We start from the raw sequence: 19341 nt of genomic DNA, 5'->3' as shown, positions 1-19341 counted from the left end.
ATAAAAAGTACAAATAATTCAGTCTCTGATAATTTATTTTTTGGACTGTGAAAAATGTAAAAGAATCCGATTATTAAAATGCGTTTGTCAGAGTAGTTGTATACATTACTGATGTACACCTGGAACAGTAGAGTTCTTCTTCCTTTTTCTTTCTAAATTATGGTTTCTTTTATGATCAGGAAGAAAGGTCCACGTCTCGCAGTTCAAATAACTGCCACTGTGAAAAGACAATCATGTCGTTGTTTTTTAGATGAAGGAATGTAACCCATTCCAAGGTTAAAAAATGGACCCAAACAATTTAATGTTTTACAGGAATGTGCATACACAATCTCTGTCCAGAATGATGGCGATTTTTGCGTGCAACCAGAAGATTAATGTTTATTTAGTTATGCCTTTAAGTTTCTCAGTAAAAATATAATTTGCAAGGAAAATTTTTGCAGCATTAAAATACACTTATATTCCTTCATATACAGGGCTATTCAAAAGTCACGCACCACTGGCCATAACTTTAAGTTCTAATTATGATATCGACTTGTGGTTCAAGACATTTTTCCTCACATTGAGGGTTAAACTTTTCAAAGTACTTTCCAGTTTTTGATTCCGTGGGAGGGCGGGGGCCAACTTAAAAATTTCAAATGGCCACCCCTTCTCATGGTGAGTGGTGCGTGATTTTTGAATAACCCTGTATGTAGAAAACTACGATATCTTTAGTAAAATTTTAAGAAGATAGTAATAGTATTGACGGGCTCTGTCTGAAGGGCTGATTGATGCTGTCGAGATTCCTCTCTTTGTATTCTCAGTTGCACCGATAATAACCTATTCTTTCATCCATTATCACCGACAGATGATCTGCAATTTTGATTTTTTTGTTAATTCAATGTTTAATTTTTTGTTCCCTGGTTAACAAGGGATTTGAAACTGCCCTATTTATCTCTGGAAAGTATCGAAATTATTCCAATGGAAACTCAAGCACTGATTTAGTAAACTGTCCTGTTTTAAAGGCAACTCTTAAAATGGTCCTATTAAAATAGTACCATTTTCCAGCCCAGAAAAAAGATCCAATGAGACAAAATTACCTATTTTGCAAGTCTATTTGTACTCTTTTTTTTTTATTCTACGCCTCCAGTTCATTGTGTTCTTGTGTCCACTTTCTTTGATTATTTTAAATGTTATTTTTTAGGGTGAATATTCCATCAAATTGGAGGTGGCTCCTGCTGATCAGACAGACAAAGGTATTTATCAACTAACAGTCAAAAATGAAAAGGGCGAAGTAACATCGGAAACTGTGGAAGTGACGGAAATCGCAGAAGAAAAGCAGGAGAAAAAAGAGCCACAGAAACCAGAGGAAAAACCGCAAATTCTCCAAAAACTTCGCTCAATAGTAAGGGGATTTTCATCATTTAAATTAACTTCCTTTTTTTCTTTTCTTTTTCTTTTTTTTCTTTTTTTTTCATTAAGTGATAATCTTGATGATTTTGTTTATCTCTTTCTCTCTCTTACTTTCTTTTTTATCTTATCATGATCTGTTGATGGAAACAAATTCATGAAGATAATACGAGTATGCACAAAGTCACAATATAGTCAAGGGAGTTTGAAGATAGAATTAAGGGAGCTATCCCTCTGTTGCAAGTCTTTTGAAATTTTATCTTTTCTCTAAATATGCATTGATTGCACCGTAAACAGTCTCAACACTTGTGCTGAAGTAGAAAAAGAATAGATGGGTAGTTGATTTTCTTTGAACCCAATTCAATTTGGCCTCCTGTGGTATAGTGACTGTAGCGCTGGCCGTATGTTCAGGAGGTACAGAGTTTGATTCCTCGCAAAGTGACCTGAGTTTGATGAGGCAAAGGTCACCTGAGAGTGGGTGTACGTATAGGTTAAGTACAGGAGAAGACTTCTTGAAATCGGTAAAAAACGAAAAGAGAAAAACAATGCTTCATTTTGTGAGTATTTCAGGTACAGTGGCAAATGGTTTTAATAGCATATTTTTTAAATACACAATGCAAAAATCAATCTCGCAGGAAATGTCTGGAATAGAGAATTGAAAAGGCTTTGGAGCACTGTAAATTCAACAAACAGAGACAAGGAAATGTTTCAGCCATTTATTCCTTTGAAAATCGTCTTGATTAGTTAAACTCAAAAGGATTCGTTTTTATTCCTAAAAATATTGTGCCTACTTATTTTTCAGGTCATAACAGAGAACAAGCCGGCAGAATTTGAATGCAGCTTGGTTAAAGTTGACAAGGAAGTAACTGTCACTTGGTACAAGTAAGTTTTGCTCATCCCATTCCATGATTTTGTCATCTTTCGGTCAAGAATCATAAGTGCAATATACACTTTGTTTTAACTTTTCCTCTGAAACTTTCAAGAAAATTTCAAGGAATTAATCTTAAAAACGAAAGAAATATTAATATCATGATAACAAAAAGGAAGCCTCTAACTTTTTCTCAATTTTTTCCTCCGCAGCAGCATGAGCCTCAAAAGCATTACAAAAGTGAAAAAATTTGAACCCAATAGCCACAAGTAGATGTAAACTGAGGTAAAATTTGATCGCAGTAATCATGAGGCAGTTGAGACATGCCCTACTGGGAGGCAATCTTAAAAAATGATGACCTTCTTTAATTTTTCATTTTAATTTTTATTCTCAAAGTATTATGAGAAATTTTCATGCTAGTGCTTTTGAAAGACACTCAGGTGATTTTAAACTTCAAAAACATTGAAGGAAACAAGATTCGAAGGATATTGAAATAATTTGCAGAACATTTTGAAGAGAGTACCTAGTTTATTTCAGGCAGAATATCAAAATACTTTTCTTAAATTTCCAAAAACCTCATGCATTTGGAAAATCAACACTTTAAATTTTCCTTGCAGAAATGCCAAAGAACTGAAGGCAACCAAAGAATACATCCAAACCTTTAACGGAAAGACTGCACGGCTGAAAATTTTCTCGGCCACTCCTGACACTGCTGGAATGTACAAAGTCATTTTCAAAAATTCTGCTGGAAGTGACGAATCATCAGCGGAACTCAAAACAGGTAATAAAATAACAAAATTTCTAAATCATCAGATTTTCTCTTCACTAGGTTTTCTTTTCCTTTTTTTCTTTTTTTCCCTTTTCTTAAGATATAAGGGGAAAATGATAGAGGGTATAAGTTTCAAATGTATACAAGAGTGGGAATCCTCACTTTAAAATAGAATCTTAATATTTCTGTTAAAGGTAGATTTCTTATTTTCTTATTACGCCTTAAGGCATCTTAACCTCCCCTCACCCCACCCTAACTAGTCCTTTACTTAAAATGCAAGCAATTTCCTCATTCACATAAAAATTACCAATTCGGCGGCTGGATTTAAAGAGTTTCTAGCAGTGTAGAGAAAACCAAATGAAATCATGTCATTAAATAAAATTTTGAGATGCCATGAATGCCTTTTTTGAACTTAGAAATGGATTTTTGACTTGGTCAACACACTTTTTGGATCTTAAAAAGAAAAATACGTAAAAATTTGTACAGTATACACCAAATGAGTTTTTTGAAACACTGCATTCAAGATAGCTGTTTTTCTAGTGTAACCCTCAATATCACTTTGTCATGCCTCTAAAATCTTTCTCCGCTCTTTTTGATTAAAAGTTTTCTTTTATTTTCTCTGTTTCAGAAAAACGCACATGGACCGTAAGTTTTTCCTCTTTGATCATTGACTTTAATCATTCTTTTTCTCGTTGGATTTCGTATAAAATTTGCGCGAAATTCCAGAAACCTCAACTTGAAAAGGGGGCCTCATTACATACTAAAAGATGTTGTCTCTCTGTAGACTTTAAATCTTATTTTTATACGTTACCATTTTTAGTGTACAGGATTCATGAAGTACATACTTAGTTTCAACATTCTATTTGCTTTTATTGAGATATTAGAAGAACTCAAGTTCTATCTTGAGCGAAGTCAGTGGTGACTACTTTTTAGCTAACAGCTTAACCGTGTGAATTGGATTGCAGGATTTCATGTGTAAAAAAAAATGGCAGGTCTTTTTATTTCTCACTATTCTGTAAGCATCCGTCCTCAAAAGAAGATTCTGTAAAGTATAATTGACCGTTGAAGGAACAAAAAACCAGAATTTTGAATGTTTTATCTCCCCTCTGAATTTTTCATTGTGAAGTCTTACTTCCCATACGTTATGATCGTGGAACATTTTTTGAGGATGATTTTTTTAAAAGATTCCTCTAAGTGTTGCAAGTGAACTCTCTCCAAATTACGTTTTACACATCACATCAAAACAGCACATTATTAATCACAAATTATTTCTCTTTTCAAAGCCAATTTTTTATTAGGTGCAGCATACAGAGAATTTTGGTGAGTCTTTAGAGCTAAAGCAAACAAATCAAACCTATAGTTTTTGTTTACCTCTTAATCAGCGGGATCAACACATCATATTTTGTGCATTTCCCTTTTTTCCCCCAATTTGTTCGGCATGGGCACTATCCCTCACCTCCACGCGTACAGTATATGTAATGTATTCCAAACATATAACAAAGTACTCCAAAGCTGCAAATTTCCTTGTTTACATCCTGTCAAGTCATAATCATCAAATCGTCGCCTTTCTGACGTAAGAGCGTAATTACACTCTGCAATGAAAACCCTGCCGTCCATGTAACTCAATGTTTTTCGGACTCATCTCAATGTATGTAGTTACGCTCTTTTGCCAGCCAGGCAACGAAATGTACATACTCACACAAAATTCACGCACTCTCAGGTAGCCATCCACAGAACATGTTCCCACTAATTTTTGACGGAACCGCGACACATGTTTCTCTACATGATGTTTTCATCTATCTTTTTACGTTCCATCTGTAAAATTGTACATAAAATATGTTGATTTTGATTTTTGTTCTTTTTTGCATTCAGTGAAGTAATTTTTATTGCATTGAAAGGATGTCATTAATGTGTATCCCATGAAATATATTCAAAATCGTTTTCCCCCTTATTTTTAATGTTAACCTTCCTTCCGTCTTGTGAAACAAATTTCGAATTTAATACATTTAAATTTTCCCTCCTTTGTTCGTATACTCCTTTTTTTAAATATTTCTCTAACTAGGCCCTCAATTTTCTTTTGCACCTCCTGTAAATTTTCCCTCAAATCCAGTAATTTTTTCAAACAAAGAAGAAAAGTCAAAACAATCGCCCTTAATGAAATATTAAACAGAAGCTTTAAGTCGGTGTAGAAAGAATCCTGAAATCATCAATATTTTATTTTTCATTGTCTGATCTGTTATCCCCACCTTGACACTAACTTTTCCTGTAATTTTAATCATGTTGCATGGTAGGATGATGAGGAAGAAGAAGAAGAAGAAGTTTCAGAGCAAAAGTCAGTCGAGGAGAAACAAGAAAGAAAACAAAGTGTCTCTACTAAGGTAAGTTTGTAGCTTCGAATTCAACCTCTGGTTTCATCAAGAAATTACCAATGTTGATACCATGGTTTTCAGCATTCTGTATTAGTAAAGTTAATTCTTGCGAGTCGTGGGAAGGTGCATACTTGTTTTCTGTTAGGATTCTGTTTGGCAACTGCACGAGCGAAGAGGTCCTTAGTATCAATGCAACCAGACTACTAGAGTAACATCAGAGGATAATATTGTGCCTCAGAAAATGAAAAGAGAACAACTAAAGTTGTTTATTTAATGGAGAAACTTTAAAATACAAGCATTTTTCAATGGTAAAAAATGTAAATTTTGTGAAGAGTTTGTTGCCAAAACAAGCTCTAAACTCAAGCTAAACATTTTTGTGAAGCATTGGACGTATTTACGCGAGAGAGAACTTTATAAATAGGGTTTCTGTGCAAAATAGTTCTTTTTAGAGTAAATGCAACCAATAGTTCAATCGATTGTTAAGTTTTGTTTTTGGATTTGAACGGAATCCCTGCACCTCCATGAAGGGGCACAAAAATGTCTCCCAGTGCGCCTGCGCTCAGGCTCCCAAAGTGTCCATATGTACATAATACAATAAATATACATCTTAAAGCATCATTAATTTCTAACAAACCTCTGATCTGTTACATTTTGCATCTCTGTCTTACCTTCACAACACCCTCCATTCTAACTCTCTCCTCTTCCTTCTTTTTTCTTTTTGTAGAAGGAAGAAACTGAAGAGTCCGAAAAACGATCAGTGAGAAGAAAGTCATCCGTCAAACAGGTTTGTCCCCGTTTCGCAACTCGTAAAGTTAAAATTTGTCTTACCTTTTGTACACCTAAAATCTCATCAGTACAAATCCATGCAAAAATCATTGGGCATCTCACATTGTCCTCTTACTGTCTCTAAATGTTTACAGCAACGTTTAAGGATGAAAAAAGTAGGTAACCGACAAGGTAACGTTTATTACTAGTGTCATATTTGTAGATGTCTCCTATCTGATACCTTGTGAATGTAGGCTTTAGATTGCGGTAGTTTTGTTTTGCCTGCATTTGGTCTTTTGACAAATGGGTCTCTTTTGTTCCCTTTTCTCGTGTCTGGTACCTATCTATGTTCGATTGAAAAAATCCCCACCTAGAAGTAGCTCTCATATTTGTTTGCCAAAAACTTCCCTTTGTGAATTCTTTCTGTACATAGTCAGCGTAGATATGTGTTGTGCATGTCCTTTATTTGTGTCTGAATGCTAATTGGTGTACATATTTGTAGATAGAGGAAATCGTTGAAACTCAGGAGAGGCTGACAACTAGACGCAGGTCCTCGGTCAAACAGGTAATTTTTTTTATGCCTCTTTTATTGAAACTAGTGCTCAGTCTTGATGAATAAAAATTTTGATCGTACTCAACCTGAGAGTCGAGTTGCGTCCCCGATGGTGGCCAGATAGGCCACCATCGGTAACAAAACGTGAACAGTGAACAGTGAACAGTGATCGAATAGTTTAGAAGTATGGTGTTGTAAACAATTTAAAAAAAGAAATAAAACAAATGTATTAGCCCACCACACGCATCAGCATCAATAGTTCTTATTTTTGCGTTTAGCGGGACCCTGGGACAGGCATGTCAAAAATGCAGAAAAGTTTCTGTACAAAATTACCGCAGGTGCCTGCAGATAAGCTGCTCCCTTATTTTGAGCTCCTAAAATCGAGGGAAAAGTCATTCTTATCTGCCGACGCCAATGGTCCGAGATTTTATTGAGTTGATGCACCCCCTTTTCTGGTTTTTTAATTGCTGCTCCCTGGTTTTTTTTGTATCCCATGTTTTCTCCTTAGTCTTTAGTATTAATACTTTTACACTCCGAGGACTATTAGTGGTTTCACAATCATCAGAAAGATTTGAAATATCTTCAAAATCACTCATTCATTACTTTTTTCAACTGAGAACAAAATTCTGGAGCCTTTCTAAAAATTCATTCTTTTTTTTTATGTAAAAGAGGAAATTATTAGATTTTCTGGATTCTTGACCATCTTACTTCAAACTAACCTCTATTGAACAAGTCAAATAGTATAAACCACTCTTCAAGTGAAGGAAAGAAATCACTCTCTAAACATATCACTATCACAATTTTAAGTAACAGCAAATGATATGCTTTAAAATTTCTACATCATCTGTAATCTTTGCATGCGCAGTTTGAAACACAATTTGAGGAAAATGAAGACAGTAAGTCAGGAACACAATCTCGCAGAACATCGACAACAGTAAGTTTAATGCATCCACTGTATTTAATTCAGTATCCCATCTGTCTTTTTTGTAGAAGTATTAAAGGCTTTAATGCTGCCTTTGTATTAGATGTAGTCGGAAAGTTAGAACTTTAAACGCAGTGCATTCCGTCTCTTATCGCTACTTTGCCTGCAGTTCATATGCATGGATCCCTTTGACTTTTCTTATCTGAATAGTGGCATCTGTTCTAGTCCCTTTCAATTTCACATATCAGGGAACCTCATAGCAAAATAAAGGTAATCTTCAGTTGTGCTGTTGAAGCAAGACAAAAGTTTGATTTTATTTTCCACCTTCACATGGTACAAGAGATTCTTTCTCCTCAATACTCATTCTTGATATTTTTTTATTTGCTAGCATAAATCTTAGGAAGTAGTAAATAAAACTAAAATTAAACTATTCAGTTCAATTAAGTTCCTAGGTGTATGAACAATATGCAACATATAGGAGTCATTCTCTAAAACAGTTTATCAAAGGTATCTTTACTTCATCGTCGACACCAAGTATTTTAATCAGGTAGAACATAAAATTTTTTGAGGCTGTATCGTTCTCATGCAGTGATTTATACATATAGCAAAATAAAAGTAAAAATACTTTCAGTTGTATAAAAAGTAAAATTTGAATGAAAAATCCTTGATTTTGAAATTAGTTCAGTTCTTTTGCCCAAGGAGATTTTTTGTGTTGGATTTTTAGTTGAGATCCCCTCTAGTTAGAAAAGAAGTAAACTCTTACTCCCGTTTAACAAGTGTTGATTCTTTGCAAAATAGAGAAATGAAACAACTTACGAAGAGGAAGTAACCCATCCGGAGAGGAGGCGAAGATCCAGTGTTAAACTCATTGAAATGTTGAAAGTGAGTAAACATTAGTTCCCCAAAATCTTCTTCTTTTAAATTAATTGTAAATATTCTGCTCAACTCTTTATATTTGAATTCTCCATGACTGAAAATTTTAGAGAGAGGAATTAAGTGAAATTATTGGTACCTATCTTGAACCGCTGAGTGTTGTTGGAACAGTTCCAAAATCAGAATCTTAATGAAGCGGAATTTTTTAAAGAGTAGGTACCTATCTTGCAAGCACCTCATAATGTTACAAAGTTAGGTTGTAGTCAGAATTATGTCCAGAATGATTCGTATTTATTGTTATTATTAGGTAATCTACTGTAAATATGACTACAATATTAGATCAAAATACAATACTTTCATCATTAATCAGCAAGCTCCTTCATAAATTCAACTATATTCCTAACTTGCCATTTTTATTGGTAAATTATTTAACTTTGCCCTCCCAGTCGAAGGCTCTCCTGCATTTTTCCATGAGAAAATAATTTTCCCCTACCATAAATTCCAGGAATAATTCCCCCCCCCCTTTTTACACTTCTTCAGTTTAGATTCAAGTTTAATACCATGCCTCTTCTTTTCCCTTCCCTCAACTTCCTTTTTCAGAGGAAAGAAAGTGCAGGTTGTTTAAAGTATGATGAAGAGGAGTCCGATTCAGAATATTCGTCCCAACCTAAGACCGTTGTTAGGAAAATGATAACAACAGTAAGTACAAATTAATTTTGTCAGAATTGCCCAGAATTTAGCTTAAAAACATATTCCTTGAGAAATGAAGCTCCGAACCATTAGTGTATTGATTTCACAATATTTTTCTCGTCTCAGTAAATTTGAGTTTCAAAAATATATCATAGACTTCGGTACCTCTATCTTGTTTGGATTCAATGATGTACCATTACTCAACTTTTGTCGATTTTCTCAAATCATTAACACGCCCAAAAAAATTGAAACCTTTATTTTGTTATACCCAATTTAGAAAAGAGCTGTTTTAAGTAAAAAAGGTGTAAATTGAGGACATACTTTTTTAATATCAGCATGGTTTTATTTCTCTATTCCTCTTCCATGACTCATTTTGCATGTATTATAATGATTTTGCCTGGAATTCCGTTGACAAATCATGAAAATTCCACAAAAAACATAGTACTACCGTGGGTTTTGAAAACATGGAATGACTGCAGAAGTTCAGAATGCCAGGATTTGCTCTCACAATTTTCACTTAAAACAGTTCAAATCATTGTATCATTTTATCTCAATTCTTCTGGGAGCGAAATCATTCTGATCATAAATTGTCTAGCTTGTATATCTGTAGATCAAACTGTAAATCAATTTCTTCTCATTTGCACTTTTCCCTTTGTTTGCACTGCTCCCTCTTATCTATTTGCATAAAAAAGAATCTTAGAAGTCAACCATTGGTGATTTATCTTGGCTCTCTATGTAGACTTTGTAGCTTATCTTAGTGGCAATATTCCGCTCAAAGTTGCGACTTGCCCTCTTTCTCTTCTACCTTACTTTCTTCTTAGCTAGAATTTTGTTTGTTAATGCATGCTTTCCTGGAACTTTTTTCTCTAGACGGAGGATAGCCATCACCCATCCACAAAAACACGTAAAACCTCCAAACATACCGAGCGTGAATCTCACGAATATAATAGAAAAAACACTCACTCACTTTACACAGAAACGTCAAGCGATGAGGAAACATCTATCTCTCGGCGGTCTGTTACAAATGGTAGTAACACAATAACGCACAAGATTCGGCAAGCAGACGATGAGAAGTCGTACACTAGGAAGTCCTCAGTCAGCAGCCAAGCGACGATCATTGATCAGGATTTATCCTCTGATGACCAATCATCCATTCGTGAAGTTACAAAGAAAACACGATCTTCGTTGGCCGATGTCCAAGAGGACTCAGTTTTGCGATTGCGGAATAGGAGAGACAACTCCAGTGATGAAAATTCAATTTATGAAACAGAAAAAACAACAAAAACCAAAACTAAAAAACGATCTTCAGTTTCGGATAATCAGGATGATTCGGAAAGGACGACTAAAACAAAGAAACGTTCATCCATCTACGATGATGAGGATGACTCGGAGTACTCTCGTAATGTTCGAAGAACATCAAAGGTCACAGAATTTCAGGAATCTAGCGATGAAGATTCATCAAAGAAACAGTCCAAATTGCTGAAAAAGAAACGTACGTCTTTAACAGATGTTCAAGAAAACACAAAGCAAGAGCAAGAAACATCGTTTTCAAAGGACGTAAAAGGAAAAGTCGATGAAGACTCGTCAGTCAAGAAAGTCAAAAAGATTTCCACCAGTACATCAGTTGATGACAAGACTGTTCGTCGATCTGATAGTATCACTGGAGAAGTCGACCAGGAAGAAAGTCTTGAGAATAAGACTTTGTCCTTGAGGCGAAATTCCAGAAGAATTTCCAAAGATGAAGACGTGAATGATCTAAAAAAAGTTGTTGATGTCTCTGATGATAAAAAACCGTCTCCAGAAAAGCCGAAAGAAAAGAAAGTCTTTGGCAAACCGGATGTCACAGCTCATTTATATAATGATGTCGAACAAGCTAGAGCAAATTTAAAACCTTTCCGGAAGTCCATCAAGCGGGAAGTTAAAGAGGTGGAAGCTCCAGAGGTCACAATGCCCAAACTGGAGAAGTTAAAACTTCCAAAACGGGGAAGTCTTCGACCTGGTGAAGATACGGAACGAAGTCCGGTGGTTTCAGATGAGGAGAGTTCAGTATCAGAGATTTCAAGAAAACCGTCGCCAAAAACGGTGTCAAAGAAGCCAAGCTCTGACAGAAAGTCTTCGCTCAAACCAGACGACGAAGCGCCGGAAGAAATAAAACCAAAAATTATCCGCAAAAAATCGGTAAGAACCAGTGAAACTGACGGATCTATCCCTAAAGAGCCGAAGAAAAAACTAGACGATGAAGCGCCAGAAGAAATAAAACCAAAAATTATCCGCAAGAAATCGGTAAAAACCAGTGAAACTGAAGGGTCTACCCCTGAAGAGCCGAAGAAAAAACCAGACGATGAAGCGCCAGAAGAAATAAAACCAAAAATTATCCGCAAAAAATCGGTAAGAACCAGTGAAACTGATGGATCTACCCCTGAAGAGCCAAAGAAAAAACCAAACGATGAAGCGCCAGAAGAAATAAAACCCAAAATAATCCGCAAGAAATCGGTAAAAACCAGTGAAACTGATGGGTCTAATCCTGATGAGCCAAAGAAAATAGTTAAAAAGAAGTCTGTATCCAAATCTGAAGATGGCGATGCGCCAAAACCAGTGAAGAAGTCATCGCGGTTACCGAGTGAGGAGGTAGATGATATTACACAAAAGACATCAAGAAAGTCATCCATAAATGATGATAAACCAGTTGCAGCCAAAAGACCGTCTGTCTCTGAAAATGGTTTATCAACTGTTGATGATGTGCCTGAAACTCCCAAGAAAGTAATTATCAGGAAAGGGAAATCGTGTGTTAGATCTGCTGATTCAGACCTTACCAGTGACGAGGATGCACCAAAATCTGATCGTAAAACTTCTATCGACATAGAAGAAACCAGTGCTCTTCGGAGAAAACCGTCTATAAATAACCCTGAGCCAGACTCTGCATCTGTTGATGAGGACAGACCTAAAGTCTCTCGAAGACCTTCGCTGAAGAAGGAAAAAACGGTTTCTCCTCTCAGGAAATTAAGTAAAACAACTGAGCCCGATGCTCTCATTGCAGATGAAGGTAAACCAGTTTTACCGAAGAGAAAATCATCTGTGAAAACAGATGAAACCAATGGTTTCACCATTAGTGAAGATAACCCAGTTTCTCCGAGAAAGAAGTCATCTGTAAGCATAGTAGATGAGGATTCTCCTATTTCAGATGAAGATGAACCAGTTTCTCCGAAGAGAAAATCGTCCGTGAAAACTGCTGAGGAGAATACTCCTGCTCCAGATGCCGATAAACCAGTTTCTCCGAGAAAAAAATCATCCACAAAGCCAGTCGCTTTGACAACAGATGAAGACAGACAGGTCTCACGAAAACCATCCATAAAAGAAGAAGAGACATCAGGACCCAAGAGGAAACCGTCGCTGAAAACAATTGAACCAGACAACTTGTCTGCAAACGATGACTCGCCAAAGGCAAGAAGATCTTCCATCAAAGAAGACAGTCCAAAGCGAAAGCCATCTATCAAGAAACCATTGGAAGGAGATTCAGATGTTCCCACCTCTAGAAAACCATCTACCAATGAGTCAGAGACACCAAACTCCGTAAGGAAACCCTCAATTGCACCGGAAGATGAGCTTGTCACTCCAAAGAAGCCTGCCAGTAAAACAGATACAATTGATGGTAAGCAGTCACCTAGTAGACGATTATCTACCAAGAAGGACGAAGAATCTCCTATTAAGAGGAAACCATCTCCGAAAATAATTGAACCTGAAAAAGAGTCGGTCCCCGAGTTCCTTCAGAAAAAGTTAAAGAAACAGGAAGAAGATGTGCACCCATTCCTAAAGAACAAATCGCCGGAGCCTGAAGAAAGAGCTCCAGATTCTGGATCAGATAGGTCCAGATCCGCTAGTCCATACCCATGGCGCAAAACGTCTCTCAAACCAGAGAATCCAAGCTCGGAAGATGTCTCTCCTGCTACTTCTCGCAAATCGTCTTTGGCCGTTGAGGAGCCTGAATTATACGTAAGGAAGCGATCCCTAGCCTCAGGACAGGAAGACTGGCGAACTCAGGACATTCGGTTGAAACCCGTCAGGAGAACCTCGGTGAAAGATGAGCAGAAATCACCCAGAACCAGTGTCCAATTAGAGGAGTCCCCATTGAATGTTAAGCTTAAACCGGTGCGCAAAGAGTCTTTGACCGTCGAAACCAAAGAGACCAAGGACAGGAAACCATCGCTGACGATAGATGAAAACGAACCGCTTGACACTAATACACTCAAAACCAGAAAAACATCGAAACGCGTACACAATGACACACAAGACTTAAATGGTGCCCCTGTAGTTAATGGCCAGGATGAAGAAAAGGTAATGGTCAATCTTCTAGTGAAGATTTCATCACTTTTTGTCAGCGTTGATAATCAAATTGTGCCGTCCTGCCTTTGTCTGTTTCACTGCCAATTTATTTACACAGTTTTATCGTGCAGGTGGACTTGCCTTTGGTTATTCGGGAACTGATAGAAATTTTTAAATGAATCTTCGGTGGTAAGCTTTATTTTGTTAGAATTAATGAACTCCATCAACGGTGTTGTTGTCGAAATCGGCTGCCATCGTCGGAAATACTAGAGTTTTTTCTCTGTGCTCTCTGCTCATTGATCAGCCTGTATCTTTTAGATCTCATGGTTAATTGAATGAATATATTTGGTGACGGCTCAGTTTTGCCAGCTCTCAAAATTCTGATAGTTATGGGCAAGATTCCTTTAATTGGTTCTGCACGCTTTTAGATTTTTTTAAACTACCTAACAAATAACCAAGAGTTTAATCAAACTGAAATAATCAGAAATTTGTAACATATGAGAGTGTATACCAAAGAGTAAGTTTTTGTATTTTATATCTCATATACTTAGTAATAAGCTTTTCATGTGCAACTTTCAAACTCGTAAAAAATATCAATTTCATATTTTTTCTGAGTTATTTTACAAGGTTTGCTACTGAAGTTTCCCTGGTCTATCTCAGTTCTTGAGGTATAAAATGGAATACCTTCCTTTGGGTGCACCCTCGTTTATTTTGATTTTTGTAGGCATGACGCTTTCAAATAAAAAAGAGAGTAAAAGGTGTAGCCACAATATTTTTTAGTTTTTTCAAAAGGTTTCCCCTATTCTTTTCTCTCTAAAATTTTAATTTTATCAGTGTCGGTATTACGAAGAAGGCTTAAACAAAATATATGCAAGGCTGCTGAATATTTTCTTAAAAATAAAACTTAAATTTAAAAAAAAAGAGTAACATACAAATTTTAGGTCTTGCTCACGATTCCGCTAGCTTCAGGTTTTCTCTGTTTTTGTTTATTTATCTGTGCGAAGCTTTATTTTCTTCAATTTTTTTTGCACTCTTTTAGTTCTCATGCTTCTCTTTCATAACTTTGAACTTGTCATCCTGCAAAAATAATACATTTCTTATTTATAATTGGTGGATTTTGACCTAATTATGGTTACATAACAAAAGAGAAGTTAATTATATTCATTCATTGATTTTTATATAAAGGACGGGCGGACATTAACCTCATATCATTCCGTCAATAACAAAAAAGAGTAAAACCTCATGTTGCAGCCGCTAGTAAAATACTCGTGTATCTTAATACAAAAATATAACAATAGAGCCTCTATCATCACAATTTGCTTTTTTTGTTTTAAATGACTTGTTTAAATCACACTCAATTGTGGTTTTTTCACATTTGATGATTTCTTAACCGTAAGCTGCCTTTTTTTTCATCTATACATATCGTCACCTTCCCGGCAAAGTATCACAAGCGCCACTTTGCCAAAAACTGAATTGCGACCGTAAAAGACGGATGTTTGGCTTGAAACTTGAAATATAGATCCAGCACACCTCCCTGCTTCGAATTTTAATAAAATTTCTTTAAAAAAACGGGTTTTTCTTTGAAAATTGGCGCTTGTGATATCGGCTTCTCGGGGCACTCTGAGAATCTATTGGCGCTTGTGATACGAAAGCCCATCAAATTTAACGGAGTTTTTTCCATATTTCTTCATTTTTAATCTAAAAAAAAATATTATTTTCGTATGTAAATGCATCTTATTAATTCAAAACTACCCATAACTCAACTTTAATAAAAATAGCGCTTGTGATACTTCGGCCGAAAAGTGACGAATCGCTCCAAGTCATTCCAAAAGTTGTTGATACTAATATCGAAAATCAATCTCAAAGATGAGCGATTATTCCCAACTTGGCGCTTGTGATACTTTTCTCTTACATGGCGCTTGTGATACAAAAGTTCGTCAACTTCAATGGAGTATTTTAAATATTTATTTATATTTAGTCTAAAAAAAATATTATATTCGAAATAACGAGATGTAATTACATGCGAAAATAATTTAGTTTCAAGTCATTCCGAAGACTGCCGTGACAAAAATTGTAAAACAATCAGAAAGGTAGGCGGTTGCCGAACTTGGCGCTTGTGATACTTTTCTCCCAAATGGCGCTTGTGATACGAAAGTACATCAACTTTAATCGACTTTTATTCATATTTCTACATATTTGTTGTAAAAAAAATGATTATTTTCGTATGTAAATGCATCTCGTTATTTCGGAACTATTCATAACTCAATTTCGGTAAAAATGGCGCTTGTGATACTTTGCCGGGAAGGTGACGATATGTTGGTGCAAGCCTCTTTTCTTTCAAAAATATTTCTGTTTTTATTCTTCATTTGGAAAATTTCTCTACTATTATAAATTTATTCCTATTATTCTATATGAGTCAAATTTTTTCATAGATAGCTGAAGTAGAAATTGAGAAGATACATTTTGTCATCTCTTTTTCACTTAATGATCATAAAATCTTTTCCATTGACAAGTCAGAACACAGTTACATTTGGACTTTATTTAACAGAAAAGCCTTCAGTCGACTTTTGGGGAAAACAATTAATTAGGAGTAGTTTTGAATTCAACTAGCCCTACATTTTTCTTTGTCAGAATTCAAAGTCGAAAGAAATGTTTTGAGGGTGATAATAGTTGGTAAATTTTTTCCCTCATGTTGAGTCTCATGGAGGAATCGAAACCTATATTTACCTTCTTTGCTCGGTTCATATTAGATGCGACTTGGTCAGGGTTGCCACTGTCAGGGAATACCGGGGAATGTCAGGGAATTTTAAAAAGTCAGGGAAAATCTTGAAATGTCAGGGGAAAATTTTCGAGTCACCTATTCTTGCTTTTTCAAGTGAGATCGACATTTTGAGCAACAACTCTTGCAAGAAAACTACTTCTAACTGTCTTTTTAACAATCTGGCATTTGCTCAGTTGGTCAAGAGAATTCACCAAAATGCGTCAGGGAAATGTCAGGGAATTTAATTTTCTAAATTCTTTGACAACCCTGCTTGGTGTGTCTCTGTGATTTTTGGTCTATTTAATGGCAGCCACTCGAAAAAAAAAAAAAAAAATGGCCTGCTCGTCAATTAACATTTTATTAGTAAGCTGAGTTCATTTGTAACTTAATTTCTTTTATTCTACGGCTACGAAGGCTTTATATCAATTTTTCAAAGATTTTATTGAGACTCCACCCAAGCCCTCGATTTCTCAGTTGCATGACTTTTGAGTCCTCTCATTTGTTGAGGTGCAATATTTTTTCAACCGTTCGGAATGCTGAATTTTATCGCATGACTCAAGGCTGTTGTTAAGGCTTCCAACCAATTATAAGCCAGAATTTTGACCCTTGACTCTCAGGAATGTCAGTAGTTTCACGTGTTGACGATATGGTAAATGACGTCATCAATGATGTAAGTGATATAAAAATAAGCAAATTGAATGCAGTTGTTCGTATATCAAAAGTATTGGCTCCGTGACCGTTGATTCAATCGTAGGTTTTTTTTCGTCCTTCCATCCTTAAAATCATGTTAAAGATCTCGTAAAATGCAATTTTACTCTCACACATACCACAAAACTGTATTTTAGACTCAAAGTTCTATCAATATTGTGGTCCTCTGTCTAGAGAGTAACATTAGGAGAAAGGTGTGTGCTCTGCATGCAAATCCTTCAAAAACCTGGTGAAATGAAGCATGAGCTCAAAATCTGAAGATTAAACAAGAATGTGTAGACTTTTCGACCCTCTTGTGGTGGTAGTTTGAAGACCTTGTTTGTTGTTCTTTAGATCAGTGATTTTGCTTGTCAAACTGTTTTACTGCATGTCAAATTTACGTTTTTAGGTCAAGGAACCAGAAGTTAACAACATAGCGGAGAAAACTACAGATAAGCTGGTATGTTTTTTCCTTTCTTTTTTTTAATTATTTTTAGCTCAAGCACATCATATGAATACCTTTTCTCTCAGCTGTACAATGTATCAGTAGTGATATAATAACAGTCAACAATTCGTTTTTCTTGATGTTTGCCAAGAAGTTTTATCAATTTTATACAGATTTTTAGTGACAATTTCGAAAATGACCTCTTGTTTTCTAGATTAGTTCTGGTTTGCCAAGACAAATTGCGAATTTCCCCCAAAAATTGAGGGGAAATTTGTTTTGTGTGGGAAAAAATGAGAAAATATTGTTTCCTAAGTGTCTAGTGGGGCCACTTTCATCTAATTTTTCTTGCTGAGGCAAACAGTTTGTTTTACAACATCCACTAGTTTTTCAGCAAATTAAATATTCCTAAACAGATGTCTCTTTCAGCTCTGAAAACTCAGTTTTTTCAGAAAATGTAATTTTCCAAAGATGCTGGAATAAAAGTAACGTCATTTTTAGCTCAAGTGGCAAACATTAGATGGAACTAGCTGCACTAGACACTCAGTGTTGACCAGTGTAATCAATATTGACTTTTTAATTGAAAATCCTCTAAAGCATTTTTGGCTAATTGCGATAATGCCTGTGGGAAGTGACTTATTTATCGCACAGAAATAAATTTCACAGAGGAGAGATTTTTGTAAGGTTTGGATAAAAAATGGGAATTTTTCAAAAGCAAACACTCTTTAGTAACTGAAAGAACACGTTGCAGATAGTTTTGCACATTCTTCTACCAAAAGTGGGTGCACTGATACATCATTATGAGCCAATTTTTATTTTAGGTCATCCATGTAGAAGTAGCTGGCTAGTAAATTAAGTATTGTCTTGCACGGATTTCCCCCAGCTATCTCCATGTTATTTTTTCATGTCAGTTTGAATGAGATTTTAATGTTCGTGTCAATTGGTCAAGCTACCCTCGTTCTTTTTTTAATCCCTAGAGATTTTTCCCCTTTCAAAGTCTAACGGTACTTACCACCTGTTACATTTGGTTCTATTCGTATTTGTCTCTTGAATGCTGTTTTGTTTCCCATTTTTCACTCCTTTGTCAACCAAAAATTCCTTGAGGTTACGTTCCAAAACACACAAAAATTGAAATTTAAAAACTCATCTTGCAGAAAATATTATCTTTCAGCCAATCGAAAACACGGAAGTAGTTAACGTTGAGTCTTGTATATTTTTAGCCTACTTCAGTGTGATGTCCTAAGTGAGATGATGGAGTGCTTAATCTAATCCTTGAATATCTAATCCGTAATATTATCTATTTTGCTTAAAACCAGTGTGTATACTGTACCTCCAAGGAACTCTTCGGTTGCTTGCATTGATTCTCTGCGAATGTTCCAATTTTGCCCTGTGCGTAGCCCTTTGTCCTCCTCGTTTCATTTTTGTTTCTGTTTTGTTTTGGAATCCCTACACCTACAGAAAACAGACACCAAACCCAAAGAACCTGAAAAGAAGGCCAAGAAACCCGAAAGTGAAAAACCTCAGGAGCCTGAGAAGAAACCAAGCCTTAAAAAAGTGGAGGCTAAAGAACCTGAAAAACCTAAAGAGGCCGAGAAAAAACCCGTTGACGGTATCAAGAAACCGGAGCTTGAGAAGCCCAAAGAACCAGAAAAGAGACCAAGCCTGAAAAAGATTGAGCCCAAAGAGCCGGAAAAGATACCCACCTTGAAAGACCTCAAAAAAACTGAGCCCAAAGAAACAGAAAAGAAGGTTGAGACTAAAGAGCCTGAAAAGAAACCAAGTCTCAAGAAAGTCGAACCTAAAGAACCTGAAAAGAAACCTGTGGACAGTCTGAAGGTAAGTTAGATGACCCTGCCTCACTATCTCTCCTCAGGAACATCCCTCGTATCTCACTTTTTTTCAGCACTCGAATTTTAGAAGCCAATGCAACCAAAAG

General features: G+C 35.9%; 1 protein-coding gene across 28 annotated transcripts in view; it reads left to right on the top strand.

Moving 5' to 3' along the window:
• bt (projectin protein bent) overlaps nt 1-19341 on the top strand; it is a 256610-nt gene that overhangs the window by 134550 nt on the left and 102719 nt on the right. For 14 of the 28 annotated variants that reach the window (XM_072304609.1, XM_019048127.2, XM_019048132.2 and 11 more), the window contains 13 exons: nt 1181-1381; nt 2189-2268; nt 2872-3035; nt 3652-3668; nt 5315-5401; nt 6117-6176; nt 6660-6722; nt 7576-7644; nt 8431-8514; nt 9106-9204; nt 10066-13527; nt 17373-17423; nt 18864-19241. In XM_072304609.1, the coding sequence (XP_072160710.1) occupies nt 1181-1381; nt 2189-2268; nt 2872-3035; nt 3652-3668; nt 5315-5401; nt 6117-6176; nt 6660-6722; nt 7576-7644; nt 8431-8514; nt 9106-9204; nt 10066-13527; nt 17373-17423; nt 18864-19241 (4815 nt within the window). The remainder of the gene's footprint in view (nt 1-1180; nt 1382-2188; nt 2269-2871; nt 3036-3651; nt 3669-5314; nt 5402-6116; nt 6177-6659; nt 6723-7575; nt 7645-8430; nt 8515-9105; nt 9205-10065; nt 13528-17372; nt 17424-18863; nt 19242-19341) is intronic. The other 14 variants (XM_019048144.2, XM_019048143.2, XM_019048141.2 and 11 more) reach the window with 8 other exon arrangements.

This window comes from Bemisia tabaci, chromosome 9 (genome assembly GCF_918797505.1).
Source record: "Bemisia tabaci chromosome 9, PGI_BMITA_v3".
NCBI lineage: Eukaryota > Metazoa > Arthropoda > Insecta > Hemiptera > Aleyrodidae > Bemisia > Bemisia tabaci.
The sequence above is the reverse complement of the archived record's forward strand: the minus strand, read 5'-3'. Positions and strand labels throughout refer to the sequence as shown.